The sequence below is a fragment of the Rhinolophus sinicus genome, chromosome 7, assembly GCF_057876585.1.
Source record: "Rhinolophus sinicus isolate RSI-liver-muscle chromosome 7, RSI-T2T, whole genome shotgun sequence".
NCBI classification, from domain to species: domain Eukaryota; kingdom Metazoa; phylum Chordata; class Mammalia; order Chiroptera; family Rhinolophidae; genus Rhinolophus; species Rhinolophus sinicus.
In genome coordinates, this window is record NC_142507.1 from 4,143,866 (window position 1) to 4,162,131 (window position 18,266).

Sequence of the window (18,266 nt, forward strand, 5' to 3'; positions counted from 1 at the left end):
GATTTACACAGGATTCTGATTTTCTATGTTCCCATTTATTTCTCTACTAAATATAAACATATCAACAATCAGAATGAAAGAATATGAATTTATAGGTAAACAATTTGGAGTGTTTAGCAGGAGTTCTTAGCTACTCTGGTTTGATGAGAACAAAAATTATTTTATACTTAAGGAAAACTATGTGGAACCATAAAAACTATGGCACATTTGAGCTGACTATGTGAAAATAACTAAGTATTTTTCAAAATCCATAATAACTTGACAGTAACTATGCAGTTATGTGTAAATACGGCTTTTTAAAAAAATTAAAAAAGGGTTGCTTGTTTATTCCTTACGATTCTTCCTAAACTGTGGCATGTAAATTGGTTTCATAGCTTGTTTTCATCTCCACATCCTGTGAAGTGCTTTTGTTTATAATATTCTTTTTGAAGTCACGGAAAGCTTTGCAGATGAAAGAGATAGCACAATCTCGTCCTTTCATATTGTAAAGTAAATAAGGGGAATTGTCCATTTGATCAGCAGCTGTCACTCTGAAATAATTTTCCACTAAATCCAGAATCTTGGAATTACTTAGGAAAGAACAGTCACTCCCAGCTACCTTTAGAAACCATATGGAACATTGCGGGTTTGGCTGCCTTTGGCATAGCCACAAGTGCACATTCTAGCACGGTGTACAGGCTCTTCCAAATCTAACCCAGGAGGGTAGCTTCCGGTACCTCCCCGTGTCTATTCCCTCTTCCTGATGTGAGAACTTTGGTTTTGTTTGGGAATCTGCTGCCCACTTCCCAGCAACGGTGACACCTGGGCAAGCCAATTATGACATTCTGTTCTGCACGCTTTCAGCGTCCCTCCCAGCAACTGAAAGCTTTTGCTTTCCTGAGGCGGGGGACACATGTGCTGATGCCATCCCTCTCCCCCTCCTGGGGGCTTGGATGCAAATGTGAAAGCAGAGACTGAGGCAGCCTTTTTGCCACCGTGAGAGAAAGGCTGAGAGAAGACGCTGGACCTGACACCATGTAGTCACTGAACTGAACCCATTCCCTCAGCCTCCTACATTTAAGTGAGAAAAATGAATTCCTATTTCTTCAAGCCATTACTGGTCCCTTCTTGTCCCTTGCAGTCAAAAGCATTCCTCACTGTAACAGACTGACATCACTGGCTTTCTCAGCCTCGTTTCCTTGAATTGCAGTATCTGCTTATTGTCCGGCAAACCCAAAGGGCTATTTAACGATGGACATGGAAGCTCTTTGCCTCCAAAATCCTGCTCATCAAAATGACTCAGCCCAAACGAGAAATTTTCCCCAAGCACATCACCTCTTCCCTCCCCCCAGGCTCCCTTAAGCTTTGCATCAGCCTCATGGCACCACCCAGGCCAAGGGGTTCTTGAGAAAGCGGCTGATTCCTAGTCTCTGAATTACCCCCGTTTCGTCACACTGTTCCCAGTCCCTAACACACCCCAGCAGCACTGGGACAAATGTCTCTGTGTTAAAGCTTACAGTCTGCAAACTATTCTAAGAGAAGCTTGGTTTCATCTCAGATTTCTTATTGAAAGGGTTTCCTTCGGTTCTAACTGAAGCCGAACTCTCCGTCTTCCGGGCACTCTCAGAATAGGTGAAAGAAACAGACTGCAACGGGCGTGTGGAAGGACAGCCTTACAACAACAATTAAAACTTTCTTTTGATCCTGCAATTCCACTTCTAGAGAGTTGTCTTAGAGACATATCATCCAAGTGGCCGAGGATATCTGCACCTAGGTGTACCCTGTTTCCCTGAAAATAAGACCTACCCAGACCATCAGCTCTAATGCATCTTTTGGAGCAAACATTAATATAAGACCAGGTATTAAATTATATTATATTACATTATATTATATTAACCGGGTCTTATATTAATTTTTGTTCCACAAGACACATTAGAACTGATGGTCTGGCTAGGTCTTATTTTTGGGGAAACACGGTAGAATAAAAATTGCGTGTAACAACAAAAATTGAAAACAGCTACATGGCCACTAATAAGAGACAGGTTAAATAAACTATGGCACATCCATTTAAAAAGAAAACACTGTGCCACTGTTAAAAAGAACCAGAAAAATCTATATATGGTGACATGTAAAAGAAAATCAACACAAATAAATTCTAACTTACAAACCGTGTTTAGTTCTGAGGTTGGGACTTTTACTCGCTTAGATTTAGATAGCAGTATTGTGTGGATTTGTATAAACCATACATATATACAATTTATAATCAGAAACAAACTATTAAAGAAACATATCTTCTCTGGTATGTGGTTCTATTAGGTTGGTGCAAAAGTAAGTGCAATTACTGCAATGGTTTAAAAGGTTAAAAATTGCAAAAACCGCAATTATTTTTTCACCAACCTAATGATAAAGGTAGGAGGCCAGGAACATATGCAGGGGTGCAGCCTTTATGTGGACGTGAAGAAGCGGAGTCAGTTTGAAATGCAGGATAGAGAGGGGCTGCAAATGGGGTGATAAGTCCGGAGGTTCACGGGAAAAGAGCACGTGATGAGAACTGTTCAAATAGGGGACAAGTTGCATTATCAGGTAGTGAGCTCCCCATTCATCCAATGGTGCAAGCAAGAGACCTCAGTGTGTCCCTTTACACCCCTTATTCCCCAAGATTCCTCTACTGCATACACTTTTCTCCAGCACCACTCTTGTCCAGGTGACCAACCTCTCCTGCTTGAACTATCAGAATAACGTTTTAATTGGTATCCGTATATCACCTGGTAGGCAGAATTTCGGCCTCCATGACCTCTGCCCTGATGTCACACCTGTGATGATGGATACCATAGAGTAAAAGGCCGTTTGCAGACGTAATGAAGGTTACTAATGAGTTTGACTTTAAAAGAGGGAGATTCTCCTGGATTCTCCATGGAAGCCCAACGTCCTCACACGAACCCTTAGCAGCAGAGCTGTGTGCTGGCTGAAGATTGAAAAGAGGAAGCGGGAGAAAGGTGACAGAGGGGAACTTGGAGAGACCAGAAGCTTGAGAAGGACTTGACCTGGCGGCACTAGAGATGGGAGGGGCTACGAGGACAGCAGGAGAAGAAAGTGAATCCTGCCAACAACGCATGAACTTGAGCACCAGGGACACTGCAATTTCTGCCTTGTGAGATCCAAACAGAAAGCCCAGCTACACCGTGCAGTGCCTGGACCTCCCACCTATGGAAACTGTGAAATGGTTTCAACCTGTTTAATTTGCAGTAATTTGTTTCAGCAGCGATAAGAAACTAATACATCAACCTTGGCCCATGCCTGGTCTCTTCTTCCCAACGCAACGAGAGTTCTTCTTTTTTCCCTAAAATATAGATCTGGTTAGGATATACCTGCTTAGCACCTAATTAGCTTCCGACTGCTCACTGGAAACACTGCAGACTCCTTCACACAGCGTTCAAGTCTGGCATGAGCTTTAGCTCCCACAGACCTCTCCAATGTCACCTTTTTCTCCAAGCCCATCCGTCATCCTGAAATTCGGCCCCTCTGGCCGTATTTCATTTACTCATATTACATGATCCCTCCTGCCTCAGGGCCTTTGCACAAGCTGGTCCCTCTGCCTAGAAGGTTCTTCTCTCCCCTCTTCATCTTCCGGCCACTACCAGAAGTCCTCCTGACCTCTCTGACTAAATCAAACATAGAAATGAGAGGTTTCTGTGGAATTGCATGCCTCTGCTTCTAAGCAACTGTTATGGTTACAGTGGTTTGTGTGACTGCCGGACAATTACCGTCTCCTACACTACGCTGTAACCTCCGTAAGGTCAGCGAGTGTGTATATCTTTCCTCGTCATGGTATTAACGGCTTTTAGTAGTGTGTCCACAACAGTTCTCAAATAATATTTCCCGGATGAATAATTGAACCAATGAGTCCCACTGAATGAATGAGTTGGTGGTCCAGGAAAGAAGAGATGAGAAAACACTGGCCACCAGGAGAAAGTTGAGCCAAGTGACCACCGGTTACCCTGCCAGCTCTCAGACTGAGTGATGTTCATTATTCTGTGCCCATGCAAAGTGGGATGACTGTCTTGTAATTTTACATTACTCAGGGAACCACAGTTTCTCTAATGCAAATAGCTGCCCAAATTAGCATATCACTGCATCACAAATATGTGTCCTGTCTCACCAAATAAATTTGGTCAATATTTAACGGGTAATGACAAGTACAAGACACTGTACTATGTGTCCCAAATGCTATCCACCTCCCCTTGATGATTAATATACCCAATTAAGTATCGAACGTCACACTTTATAAAAGATACTTTTGGATACATTACATTATCTCCTTGTAACTTTGTAAAGCACTTGTGTATTTCTTATAGCTTTTTTCAATTCACCACAGATCAAATCAGAGATTCACTGCTCAGAGGTTAACTAACATGTTCAAGTTAAAAAAAACTTGGAAGTGACATAACTCAATCTCAGTCTTCCTGCTCCATCCACATCCAGTTTTTAACAGCATGGCGTTTCCAGGTAGGAACTAAGCTTCACCTTCCCTGTGTGTTTATTTCCTTTCTCTCCACCCCGACCCCCTGTTGCCCAGCTCACGTGCCTGACAGTGGTCTGGGCAACCACCAACCACACCTGGTGTGATTTTTATTTCTGTTTGCACATCCCAAAGATGAGAAGATGAACCACACTGGGCAGTCAGTAATGTTTGTCAAACGGATTGTCTATGTTAAACTTACACTTCACACATCTGTAAGTTAGTGCTTATTCCAGCTTAAACTCCTCACGTTTGAGATTATAAATTTCTACATGAGAAGTATTCTATTGATTATTTTGGGGTTGGCCTTAGAGTATGCCTCTTTTTACATAGTTAATAGCTATAGAGACTGTGGAATTTCTGAGAGATGTGCTTTTTATTGATGAATGTATGTCATGATACCACCGGTTAGTGTGGGGTGGGCCTTACCCAGAATGACGGGGACGTGGTTAGCATGTGGGGGTGAGCTGAAAGATAACCTTTGCTTAATAGCAGTGGTAGGTATAATATCCAAACGGTTCTGCTCAATGTACTGGAAAATCCAGAAGAAATTCCAAAAGTTATTTTAAATAATTGTTTCTGGAATAAGGGAATAATTTTACCTTACAATTACTTCAAAAGAAATGATTTCATTTGGATTCTTCTGCTATCTTCTACTTTTAAAAAGAAACTTAAGAGTGGAATTAATAAGCCAAAGGCCACAAACACCTGCTTTATAAGTTGCATTTTTTCCCCCTGACTGTTATATCAATGCATGCTTCTGTAGACAACACAGAAAGGACATAAAAGTGTCCAGAGGGAGAGAAAAGATTTACTTGTGACGATCATTATTCTACCCTGAGGCAAATATTGTTAACATGCCGACACTTTCATCTCCATAATACTCCTGTTTTATTTTTCTTAGTTGAGATGAAGTCTAGATTTTCTACTTAACATTATGTATTTTTTCACCGGTAAAGCATTTGTTTCGATGCTTTTGATTAAAGGTATTACCTCTCTGCATTACAATTCAAAAGTCTGCCCAAATGATGTAACCACTGTTAAAAATGTGGTATGACCTTCCTTAACTTATTCCTTTGCTAAGCCAACATATACAGTATACGTCTACCATGTTTCCCCGAAAATAACACCTAGCCAGACAATCAGCTCAAATGCATCTTTTGGAGCAAAAATTAATATAAGACCCGGTATTATATTATATTATACTATATTATATTACATAAGACCCGGTATTTTACATTATATTATATTATATTATATTATATTATATTATACTATATTATATTATACCAGGTCTTATATTATAGTAAAATAATACCAGGTCTTATATTAATTTTTGCTCCAAAAGACGCATTAGAGCTGATTGTCCGGCTGGGTCTTATTTTCAGGGAAACACGGAAAATACCATTGCTATCATCGTTGTTTTACAAAAATGGATTAGTTTACATAACTAATTTTTTTTAACTATATACCATTACATTTTCCCAATTCCTTTCATATAGATCTACCTCATTCTATCAAATAACTGCATAATATTCCACATAGTGGAAGTACAATAATTTAAGAAACCATCTCCTATCGATGGACATTCAGTATTTGTTTTTCCTTATTTTTCCTGTTTTAAGAAAAAAAGCAATAAAAATAATAGTACATATATATACTATTTAAATATATTTAAATATATACTATGTCTAATATATATTTAATATATACTATTTAAATATATAAATACAAAATATAAATATATGTTGGATTTATATATTTAAATAATGGCACTTTTATTTTTAGAAAACATTTCTTTGCTAACAATCAGCAATTTAACTACCCAATGCAGTTGGGTTCTTTCCTTTGTTCTCCATGAGAACAGGTCCCTCTTGGGTTCTTTCCTCTCGTGCCCAAAGAGAACACAGGCTGTGGCAATGTAGAAAGCTTGAGTGAGACACCTATTTGCTGAATTGAGCTGCACTGATAACACTACTGGGAGCCCTGAATTTAAACGTGATCAGGGTGTAAGCTGTGCCGTACGATATGCACGTCGGACTCCTGAGTCAGGACGGAACTGGAACCTTCACAGACCTGCCACCTGCACCCAGCCGTCCACCAAGGGGCAGTGCAAGGTCTGGCAACTAAGTTCGCAAACGTAATGGTTGGCTTCGTAAGTCTCTGAACTCAGTCTCCTTCCACTTCATTTTTCTTTGTTTTTCAATTGGGTCAGTGGCATGTTTCTCGTGCTGCTCCAACCCCCCCCCCCCCCCCCCCCCCCCCGCCAGAGCACAGGGTGAGGGCATTTCTGGAGACTATGAGCTAGAAGAGACCTTACTGGAAAACCGCGTTTGGGGCCTAGTTGTTAAATGTAACCAGTTTCCAGTGTGCTTTGGAATATCCCCTCTTCTTCAGTTTAGCGTGTAAACAGAACCTGGAAGTTGACTTTGCCCATGATTTAATATGCACTTTTTAAATCTTCACAGTACTATATGTTTCCTGCTCATATCCCTATATTCTGTCTCTTGAATAACATAGTTATTCAAAGCAGTAGCTGAATTCTTTTACTAACATTTACGAGTACCAGCAATGACCCAAATCTCATAAGAAAAATATCATCAAGCCTACTTTACAAATGAGAAAGTCAAGTTCAGACAGATAATTTGCTCAAGGTGATACACAGATAGGAAAGAAAAAGAATATTTGAACCCAGGTCTTCCCAACTCACACAGGCTCTCCATCCTGGTTACCTGTCCAAGTATCTGGCATGCTTGATTAAAGTTACTTGTGTTTGGAATCACAGCTTCCATATATTCTTTTTTTTTTCTATCCACAGCAAAGAGTACATAGTAGGTATTCTGTAAATTTTTACGTGTAGGTATATAGACTAGTGTGAAATTTTAGATACAGAAAATGCATAGCAATATTCTAGTTTGAATCTGTCATTTCGTAATTGAGGAAATTAAGGCCCAGAGAAATTCTTCAAGTTGACATAGCTAGGGGAGTGCCAGGATCCAAACAAAAATATCACTCCTCATACAAGGCCTCTCAGCTCTTCCTGCTACCTTTTCCCTTCCCCAAGGGACTCTCGCGAGTGACAAGTGGCTTGAGTGGTTTAGCAATGGGAGAAGCCAACTGCTGCTTCTCCTGGGACATAAGACCTGAGGGAACAGAGGTCATGTCTGTGTCACGGAGTTGGAAAGACTTACAGGAAAGACTGACAGGAAAACAACAATAATAAAACCTCCCATTAATTTATGAGAGAGGCAGCAGACAATGCATTGACTCTGGAGCCACGAGGCCTGGGTGAAATGTGTCGAGGTAATCTGCTGCTCACTTGCTGTGCAATCTGGGATAAGTTACGTGGCCTGTATGTGCCTCCGTTTCTTCATCTGTCAAACGGAAATGCAGGATCTCACACTGGCTTTGTGACAACTAAAGGCGTCAGCTCCATAAAAAGCACAGACATCACCTGGCACTGAGAAGCACTCCTGGTTGTTACTGGAACACTTCGTAAGTTCCAGAGACTGTGCCAAATGCGTAAAAACCATTAGCTTTATTTACCTTCTTATTATACATTAACTACGATAAGCTGTTGTTACATTTTACAAATGAGGAATCTTGAGACAGAGAGAGAATGCGCAACTGGGCCAAGATTCTATCACCTGGCAGTGGAAGAATGTAACCTGGGTGACAATCCCCCAGGGTACACACGGCTAACCACTGTGCAGGGACCTACAAGAAAAGGAAACTGCTTTGGGGTGCCTCCTGCAGCAGGTGCAGACTCTCTAGCCACTTTTGTGTAAACCAACCTCCACCAATTCTCGTGTGGCCCCAGGAGGTTAGCCTGCAGTGGACCATATGACCGTATCGCCCCTAATTCAGAAAAGTCTCCATTAGCTCGGACACTGCTCTGAAATTCTGAAAGTGTGGACTTACTCTATGTGGATCTCGAAAGAGACCTGATCGGGATGCCCCTGGAATTAAATCCTATTGAAATAACCGAAATCAGGCCAACTCTGAAGACTTCTCTTGCAAAGTCCAATCATCCAGGTGTCCCCCAGTGTAGAGCATATACAGGTACATACAAGAGCTTGTATTGGAAAAACATCCCAGGTCACAAGCTCATCTCTGTGTATCCAGGAGCCTTCTAGAAGGGGAGGACCATGAGTCATTCTCTTCACTGCAAAATGGCCACAAAAATCGCCTGCTTTGTCTCAGAGAAAGTGCCACAAATCGTGTCTAAACTGAAGTCTCCGGGAACAAATCCTTTGTGGCAGCATTTGCCACCTTACATAAATCTCCTCAAGAAATGTATTGAGAACCAGCCTATGAACACAAGTTTCTTATTATCTTTGTGCAATAGACTTGGATGTTTCCTACCACATGTTTCAGGGGAATTTAAAGCTCTGAACAGACACGCCTGCATGTTGCCAAACAGCATGTTACAGGAATGACTGCTCCCTAACTCCAGTCACTGTCATTTTCAGCTATTCTTTTCGTAAGAAAGTAAAAGTTTGGCGTGTTAGAAAAGCAAGTCATTACTTCTGGAGAGTAACATTGCGTCAGATAAAATAAAATGAGATTTCTCCCTCTGTTCGCCTGTCTGAAATACATTGTTGGCTGGCATCCCCATCATCATTAGAAACTCCTCTGGCTGCAAAGTTACTGTTTCAATTCTGATTCATAACACGAAGAAGATTCAAATAGTGAGTCCAGCTACAACTCAGTAGGGATACTTCAATGTTAACCTGCTAAGTAAGCAATACACATTTTTACACACTTGAGATTTCTTTTTTCAATGTTTGTCAATGCCTGACGTCCATTTCTTATCCTTTTTTAAGTTAGATTGTTAACCCTTCCTATCAGTATAACTGATGCACTGACTTAATTTAGCAGGAAGACATGGAGTTTAATCATTAGTATAGACACAAGGCTAGATGAACAATTCTAAGATGCATGACAAGTGTGCCAACAGAACCTGACTCTGAACCCCAATGGCTACGTCAGTGTGTATCACTGTCTCCATATAATGGCTGGACCTGGGTATGATAAGTCAGTAACAGGCGTGGAAACCCAAGTGAGATGGACTTTTAATTTCTGGTCTGGTCCTGACGTACTCTGAAATCCTAGGAAAGATGCTTATCTCTGGCTTAGCTATTCCTATCTGTGAAATAAGGAGAGAAAAATTACTATTAAAGTAATGTTCAGACAGACAAGACTGTTAAATAGGCATGAAATGTAAAGTGAGTGTTATAATAAAGGACGTATTTGTACATCAACATGGTCAACCATAAAACAGGTCATTAATACTTGGGATTTTTAAGACAATTCACTAGGCATGGTTTGAAATATAAAGACGTAGAAAATGGGGAGACTTGACCCCCAGAAGCTGACAGTCCAGCTAGGGAGATGGGAGGGACACACTAAATCTGTTGATTACTTCACGGGCCATCAACAGCATTGCAGGTTGACTGATAATGGATAAAATCATCTGATGTAATTGCTCGCTTCCTCGTCTTGAGATGGTGATGCCATTTCTGCTCTGTGTTAATCAGCGCTATAAATAAGGCACAAAAGCAGGGTGTGTTTCTAAAGGCATGATGTAATATTGTGTTCTGACACCAGTTCTCTGCCACCAACTGGGTGTCCTACAATTCCGTTCAATTCTGATGCTGGTTGGAGTTAGGGTCAGATCCCTCCGGTTACAGGGCAAGATCCCCCCAGCTTGCCCTGACATCATGCTAGCTGCAAGTGGGGTCCTCAGGTTTCCTGCCATTCGGTCTGACTTCACTATAATTTCAGAGGTTCCAGCAACCTTCCTTCAGATCCGATAGTTCACCAGAATGACTCACAGAACTCAGGAAAGCCCTATATTTATGGTTACTGTTTTGTTATAAAGGATACAAATGAAGAGCCAGAAGAGAAGGTACACAGGACGAGGTCTGGAAAAGCACTGCGTGCAGGAGTTTCTGGAGTCAGGGCGAACCACCCTCCTAGCACAGTAACATCTCCACCAGAAAGCTCCAACCAGAAAGCTCCCCACGCTTGGTGTCCTGAGTTACTGGGGGCTCATTATGTAGGCATGATTGATGAAACCATTGGCCACATGATTGAACTCAATCTCCAACCCCCTTTGTTTCCCCAGAGGTCACCTGGTGGGGTTGAAAGCCCTATAGCTAGTTCCTCTCCACATCTCATTCGCATAAACCCAGGTATGGTCCAAAGGCATTTGTTATGAGTATCACAAGACACTCCTGTCACTCAAGAAATCCCAAGGGCATTTGAAGGTCTGTGCAAGCACCAGGGACAGTTTAGGAGCAATGCCATGTGGATGACATAAACAGTGGGTATGAAAGAAGGTCACAGGAGAAACCCCTCCAACATGGGAACTAGGACATTCAAGGTCAACTTCATGAATGTGGTGAGGTATGAATTAGCCATTGGAGTACGGCTGGTATTTGAAGGACAGAGATGATGAGTAAAGAAAACAAGAGTAAACTGCAGAATTAAGAAAGTACAAAGGGTAATGAAACCATGAAGAGCCAACCGATTTGACCAAAGTAGGAGATTCGGGATGGGGCATAGTGAAAGATAAAGCAGATAGCCATCACTCCGGTATACCCAAGGCTCTTTGAACCAAGAAGTCCAACCACGTATTTTCAGAAAAAAAAAAAAAAAAAATTCAAATTAGTATGGATGAAGCAAACTACTCTCAGATTGCCTATAACTGGTTTCACGATGTTATAGTCTAGTATTCTCTTCAAAAACAAAACAAAAAACCCTTTAGAATGTTACTGTAGTTGGGTGGTTCATGAGAATTCCTTGCATACGTGATTTGGACGAAGTCTGCCAAAGGTATCTAAATAATGTTTTCAATTGCTGTCACTGGCTCTATAAACCAAAATAACGTCCCTTGGGCTCAGCTGTCCCCTTCTGTGTATAAACAAAACAGCGTCTACACGTTCTTTCCTGGCCAAGAGAAATGAGGCTCCCATGGCTTTGGACAGCTGTCCTGCATGTCCCTGACAGCCACCACATGAGTCCCAGGCTCTGGAGAGCATTAGCAAGACCAACATCTGGCTCCACTTGCTTGCTTTCAAACACAGCTTCATTTTCCTCTCACTTTCCAGAAACAGGAAATACCTCGTGCACGTCAGTGGAATCTGGGATTAAATATTTCTAAAACCCACTGCTGTTTTTATAAGACATCATGGCGCGATGGTTTACTTTATGGCTTTTGCCTCTGGAAATTCTTTTCTCTACATGAGTGGCTGTGAAATCGCCAAGGTGCCCTGTTTTTCCATCATGCTGTAGGATTGGACTTTTATCCATCCCCCGAAGAATATGTTTGAGATCCACTGAGGGTCTGAGCAGCAACCACACAAGTAACATCTCAAATTTCAGGAGCTTTCATTGCTTGTTCAGAACAGTAGGTTTGCCCACCGCCAAGGGTGTGGAGACTTTCGCTCTCACCAGCCCTCACTAGTATTGGCCAGCCACCCTTCCTGGAAAGGGTGCTCTGTTGAGGGAGTAGGGAAGGGTTCAGCAGAAACTGAAAGCTTCTTCTTCATGGGGAACTAAGGATAGGCAAATGGCTAACTCTTTCAGAAAGTAACAACAGCTGCTACTATTATCGTTTTCCAGAAAAGGAATCTTATGCAGACTGAGTAGGAAAGCCATGTAAACAACGCACATTCCTCCACTTCTAAATGGGCTTCTAACCCAAACAGAAAGCCACAGAATGTCCTTTCCCTGTGATCTTTTGCTCCGCCATAACAAGGGGTGGCCTCGACTCCAGGGGAGGTACAGGCTGAGAGCCGAAAAGTCTATTTGCTGAAAAGGTGCTGAGAGGGTGGGAATGGAAGAAGAAGAAGATATACAACAGGGCAAGAAATGGCAGATATGCTTTAGCCACTAAAAGCGTTTCACATCTTTCTGACTTTAGAGAATGCACACTTAGCTAGCTTCTCTTGGCAGTGAAACTTGTCAACTTGATACACCTTCCTTTCTCAATCCTGAATTTGGGGTTGTTGGCTGGTGAATGATTTATGACTAAGGAAACACACAGTTTTCTCGGATGCTTACTTAACATTTAAGTTTTTAAATTTAAGTTAAGTTCGTATTACATGGAAGTGCTAAAGGCAGAAGAATTGAAACGTAAACCTAAGGATTCTCTGCCCACATTATCAGCCTCCACAGCAGTGGCTGACATGCGTCAGATCATGAGCGGTGAGGTCAGGGTAGAAATTTAAGGAATGAGCAAGGTCAGGATGACAAAGGAGGATGGGCATATCTATTCTTTAATCTGTGATGGGAAGACATCTCCTTAAGGCACTCTCTGTTTTCACTTTCTCTTCCCACCAGAATTTCTTTCTCCCAGTAGAAAAATCTGGAAGTTTTCAGTCCTAAGCCTTCTTGCCTTTTCCTTTGCAGCACAGTGTGAGGACAAAGAATAACATTCGCAGGTTTTGTCTCGATCTCCCCTGAAAGTCTTCTCCACATGATCCCCTAAAGTCACCCTTAAGTCTTCTGTCAGAAAAGGAAAGCACGCTCTTAAAAACCACAGTTAATCATTGCGTACGTGACAGTGATCGAATGGACACTGGGGCCCGTCTAGCTGCAGATTGGAACTCTAGAAGAAAAAAAAAGAAAAGCTACACTAGCAACTAGCATTTGTGTGGAGCAGCCACGTGATGACAGCCGACAGAGGGAGATGCTGGGAGCCCCAGCCAGACAACTGTGCGTTCCCACAATGCACGTGGCCTCTCCACCAGCCAGCCTGTCCTTCTAGGTGGGCAACTTGGTTGGGAGGGAGGGGTTGGTAATTCTTAGAAATTCACAGTGAATACACTTTTCTGTAGCAGTTTTTTCAAGCTTTTATCTATTTACAATGGGTTTATAATCTACTCATCTCTGATCATTTTTTTCCCTCGAGATGAAGTCAAAATGTGGGACTCTTAACACTTTAAGTCCAGGCACATCTTGTTTTATTGTGCTTCACTTTGTTGCACTTCCCAGATGTTGCATTTTTTCCTACAAATTGAAGGCAGGACCCTCCACCAGCAAAAAGAGTATGACTCTTTATTGTGATACTCGCTTTATTGCAGTGGTCTGGTACCAAACCCACAGTATACCCGAGGTTGCCCGTACAGGCAAGCACTCAATCACAGGATACAGTTTCAACTGCTATTTCTCTTCTGGATCACAAGCCCACACTTCTCCCAACATTCTCTCAGAGGCTTCTGATACCCATTCTTCACCAGCTTCTGCTCCTCAGCCACTACAAGCCATAGCCAGGCGTCCTCTTCGGACCCTAAATTCCATCCTCTCCAGCCCCAAACTCCAGTCTTACCACAGGGTCAGAAGCCTCACACTATTTGCTTTCAGGCTTGCAGTTACAGTGGATACTACATTAACTGATTCATGAGTTTAAAAAACATTCTGGAGGTAGCCTGAAAATCCATTATATTGACTGCTCCAAGTTATTTGAACAAATTATTTAGAACAAGCCATTCAGAAGTAGACATTTGAAATTCAGGCACTCTGTAAGTGTCCTGAGTTAGGGCAAGAGGAATTCGGCTTTCCAATAGGTTTCAAAAGTTTCCCAGGAAAAAAAGACAGAATGTTTGTCTCCCTATCCCTTCCCCCACCCCCACCCCATGTCCCACCACAGATTTGGTTATGGTTTCCAGAGCAGTTACAAGCAGCTGCATGTGTTCAAACAAGGCAAACACAATAAACCATGTCCAAGAACCAAGCACAACTTGAGTTAAAATTTTATGGCAACCTTATTTTTTCCCTAGTGAAATCTGATTCTACATTTCCACAGCCTTGCCAGTCACCTTGGACTCCCCACTGCTCTTATCTGGACTGTAACAATGACGTAGGCAGAGGTGGGAAGATTTTCAGGTTCAAGATATCCCTTTGAGTAACACAGATGAAGAAATGTAATTAATGCATATGGAGAATTTGGGGGGCCAAAACGTCTCAGCTCCATGAGCAGCCTGTGATTCTTAGCAGAAAGGGCTGAATACACATCTATTTTGGGTGCAGCTTGTTGAAGGAGCAGAGAATAGGATCAAAGGAGTTGCTAGGACCTGGATAATTGATATCCTCACTCTTGGGTCTTTTAGAGGTATTGAATGAAGACTTTCTCAGCCAAAGAGCAGGTTTTGCTGACCCATGAGGAAGAAATACAGACCTCAGAGAGAGAGAGAAAAAAAAAAAACGCAGCAGCTATACCTGCCAGACAACAGCAGCTAATGAGAAACAAATTCTAACTCAGACACAGTCAGTATTGACAGTCAATATGAATCCAACATCACACACTTCATGTGTTTATTGCCAAGAATAGTAGCTCAAAATGCAATGGCAATGGGACATACGAATTAACTTTCTATATAATTATATCCTGGATTTCTTAAAGTCAATATGCAAATGAACTCATAGACCATACAGATAAATATTTTGATTGGAGATTCCAACACCTAAGAAAACAGGATGAATTCTTCTCCTAAAAGTCCCAACATGACTATCATGCTACCTTTGTTTTTAAAAAATATTTTCTTATTAAAAACTGAGCTAACAAAATTCCACAACCAGCTCCCTCACCCACAGAGAATTCTCTTTAAATTAGGCATTCATTCCTTTTTAAAATATGTATTTCATAATCGCACGGAAGAGTCGCTCTAATGGAAGAGTTACATTGGCCAGAAAGATAAAGGTGGGGAGGCCATAATTTACAGTGCAGCATTCCCAGGCAAACCTCTCAATTAGGAGACTGCATATAAACATCACACACTTTCTTCCAAAGCTTTACTCAGGTTGAAGATACCGTCCATAGCATTTATCACAAGCACAAGAACCATTCCTGACACTCCGGTTCTGTATCAAGGAGTGGCTTTGAAATACATTTGGTTCTAATTTACTGACGGCAGATCTTGGTATGAAAAACAGTGCTCAGGACGTCATTTGTAGAAAGCAGAGCAGAGGAAAAGGACAGGGGCTTGGCACTTGTGGTTGCCTGGATTTTTGTCTACAGCACCGGCTTCTTTGAATGAGGATGGTGATGACACTTAACCCCAGAAAATGTGAGTGCTGTTTTCTGAGCCTCTGGGTGAAACCTGCACAGAGAAGCTGCAAAGTCCTACGACTTGGGATGGTCTTAGAATGACATGTTGCATCCCAGTTCATGGAGTCGCAAAACCAGACACAAGATGCATTCCTTCCCTACAAAAATGAAAGCCTTTCCCACTCAGGATTTAGGCACAGGCTTTCAAGGATGTGAATAGTAAACACAGACACCATGTTCTTTGTAAGATCTTACTCACTGTTTTCCTTAGTTACAGAAGCCACGTCTGACATCCAGCTCTTCCCTCTTGTTCAAATTCCACTGTTCGTGTAAGTGAACTAATGTCCACAGCTTCCTTTTCTGAATCTGTAAAATGGGCAGAACATCTTTTATATCCAATTTACGAGACTGTTGTGAGATTTCGATGAATGTACGTGATGCTTACATTCATAAACTCTCAGACACCTGAGTTTCACCCTGTGCTACGAGAAGGAGGCCCAGCCTGGACTCTAGATCTTCTTCTCCAAGGCGTGTCTCTCTAGGCTCTAGGTGGAATCCAAGCTTTGTTTCCTCCTAGGTACCCTTCCTTCTGCAATGCACTGTGCACAGGCCATCTAACACCCCTGCCCCATCCCTCTGCTCCCTACTCGACCCCTCCCCTCCTAATGATAACTTCAAGGCCCTTGAATGATATTTGTAAAGAATATGTGTGTTTCATATAATTTATATATTTCCTACTAAGGAATGCATGTTCGTCGTAGAAAATTTTGACTAGCCAAACAAAGCACCAGTTGAAATTGGACTTTGCCTTGGCCCAACGTCCTGAGCGCTCCACCCAGCTTGGCTCTTTTCACGGCAAACGTCTATTCCCAACTTCAGGCAGCTGGTCATACCCTGAAGTTTGGCCCAAACAACACCCATATCAGACTCATCTAGAAAGGAATTCCAGAGCCCCACCTTTGCCCAGCACCTGAACCACAACCACGAGGAGTAAGGAATGTGCTCTGCATATTTTAGAAGCCACTCAGGTGGTTCTCAGCACACGGATGCTTCAGAACCTCTGATTCTGATTCTAAGACCACACTTTGAGAAGCAAGGATGGGGTGGTCGGGACCTGGCATCATTGGAGAGCTTGTTAGAAACGAAAACTCTCCCCTTACTGAATCGGAACCTGCAGTTTAACCAAATCCCCAGGTGATTCTGCCATTCAGTAAAGGTTTGAGATGCTCTGTCGTACCACCTGGGAAGCTTTACAACCTACTATACCTGGGCGCTACCCAAGATTCTGGGGTGCAGCCAGGGCAAAGGGCTCTTACAAGCTTCCCAAGTGACTTTAATAGGCCGGCAAGACAGAGAACCATTGTCCACTAAATTCCAGACCTTTATGGGTTAAGCTATAACCTGAGTTAAACTGGCTTTCATGGGCTTGCCCAGGCCCTAAGGACTGCTTAGAGTCAACAGTGGTTTTGAAGGGACAATGGACCCTGGAGATAAACAAGTCCAACCACGCAGATTTAGGCTCCCCAAATGTGAAGCAGGAGACCCGGTACCTTGTGGCAAGCAGGCAAGACGCTGCACCCGGGAAGCCTCCGGGGGCTCCAGACCTGACGGCGGGACGCCCCGCCCCTCCCCGCTCGCCCCGCCCCTTCCACGCTCGCCCCGCCCTCCCGGTGACGCGCGGGCTCATGCGCACTGGCGCCCGCGCGGCACGGCCGCTCCTCCTCGGCGCTGTCATTCTCCGCCACGCCGCGGCCAGTGCGGACTGCGGTGCCCGCGCGCCCCTCGCCCGCCCGCCGCCGGGCGCCCGCGATGTGACCGAGCCTGGGCGAGGGCTGGCGGCTCTGCGGGCTACGGCGCTCGGCTTCCCTGCGGCCGCGCTCCCTGTGGAGGCGCGATCCCCTCGGAACGGGGCGCACGCACCCGGGGCTCCGACGCGCCCTCCGGGGTGCGCGGCAGCGCAGCGCTCGGTCGGCGCGGCCCCGTGCAGCCTCGGCCGCTGTCGCCGCGCGCTGCTCCCTGGCCGGTGGCCGACGCCGGGCACCGCCGCGCCGAGGCTGCGGGTGCAGAGCAGCCGCCCGCGCAGTGCGGGGCCGCCGGCTGCGCTCAGCCGAGCGCGGTCCCCAAGAAGGCGCCCTGTCGCCTGCGTCCCAGTGAGTTGACTCCAGTTTCTGAAGTTCGAGGAAGCCGTGCAGAGGGCAGGTAGGTTTTTCTTAATTATCTTCGTGCGTGGGAAGCTGGGTGGCACCTCTTGTGAGCAGGGCACCAGTTTGGGGAGGTCCGGGTGCAGGAAGCGGACATGGCACGCGGGGAGAGGCCGCAGTCCGGGGCCGGCTGGCTCCAGCCTCGGACGAACGTGCCAGTTGGAAACGTGCAGTGAGAGGACAGGTGCTCGGAGGGCGCTTCGCCTGCGGCTGGTCGCATATCCGAGCTTCTTGGCTCTGTGTGTGATGGGGGGGCGGGGGGGGGCGCAGAGGGAGGACGGCACAGGGTCTTGTCACCTCTGCCCTAAGTCCTCAGGGGAGTGACTCCTGTAATATCCCCGAATGCGACGGCGTCATTGGGGATGCGAGCTTTGCCAGGCCTCCAGGCTTCCTGCGCGCCCCACTTTTTTCTTACCCTGGGGCAGAAGTTGCCCGTGTTTCCATAATAGCCCAGTCCTTTGCGGGCAGAGCAACTTACATGTCAACCCAGCGTTTCGTGCTATAAGGCAGA

At 44.0% G+C, this 18,266-nt stretch overlaps 2 protein-coding genes across 2 annotated transcripts in view; one reads left to right on the forward strand and one right to left on the reverse strand.

The window, feature by feature from the left end:
- Nucleotides 1-17,167, reverse strand: part of FABP5 (fatty acid binding protein 5) — a 102,787-nt gene extending 85,620 nt beyond the window's left edge. The window contains exons 1-2 of the mRNA XM_088799352.1: nt 17,105-17,167; nt 15,814-15,920 (exon numbers count right to left, since the gene is read on the reverse strand). Coding sequence (XP_088655478.1) covers nt 15,814-15,847 — 34 coding nt within the window. The 5' untranslated portion in view covers nt 15,848-15,920; nt 17,105-17,167. The remainder of the gene's footprint in view (nt 1-15,813; nt 15,921-17,104) is intronic.
- Nucleotides 17,168-17,257: 90 nt separating this feature from the next.
- Nucleotides 17,258-18,266, forward strand: part of PAG1 (phosphoprotein membrane anchor with glycosphingolipid microdomains 1) — a 111,664-nt gene continuing 110,655 nt past the window's right edge. Inside the window, exon 1 of the mRNA XM_019725420.3 lies at nt 17,258-17,753. The gene's annotated coding sequence lies outside the window, so the exon portion shown is untranslated. The remainder of the gene's footprint in view (nt 17,754-18,266) is intronic.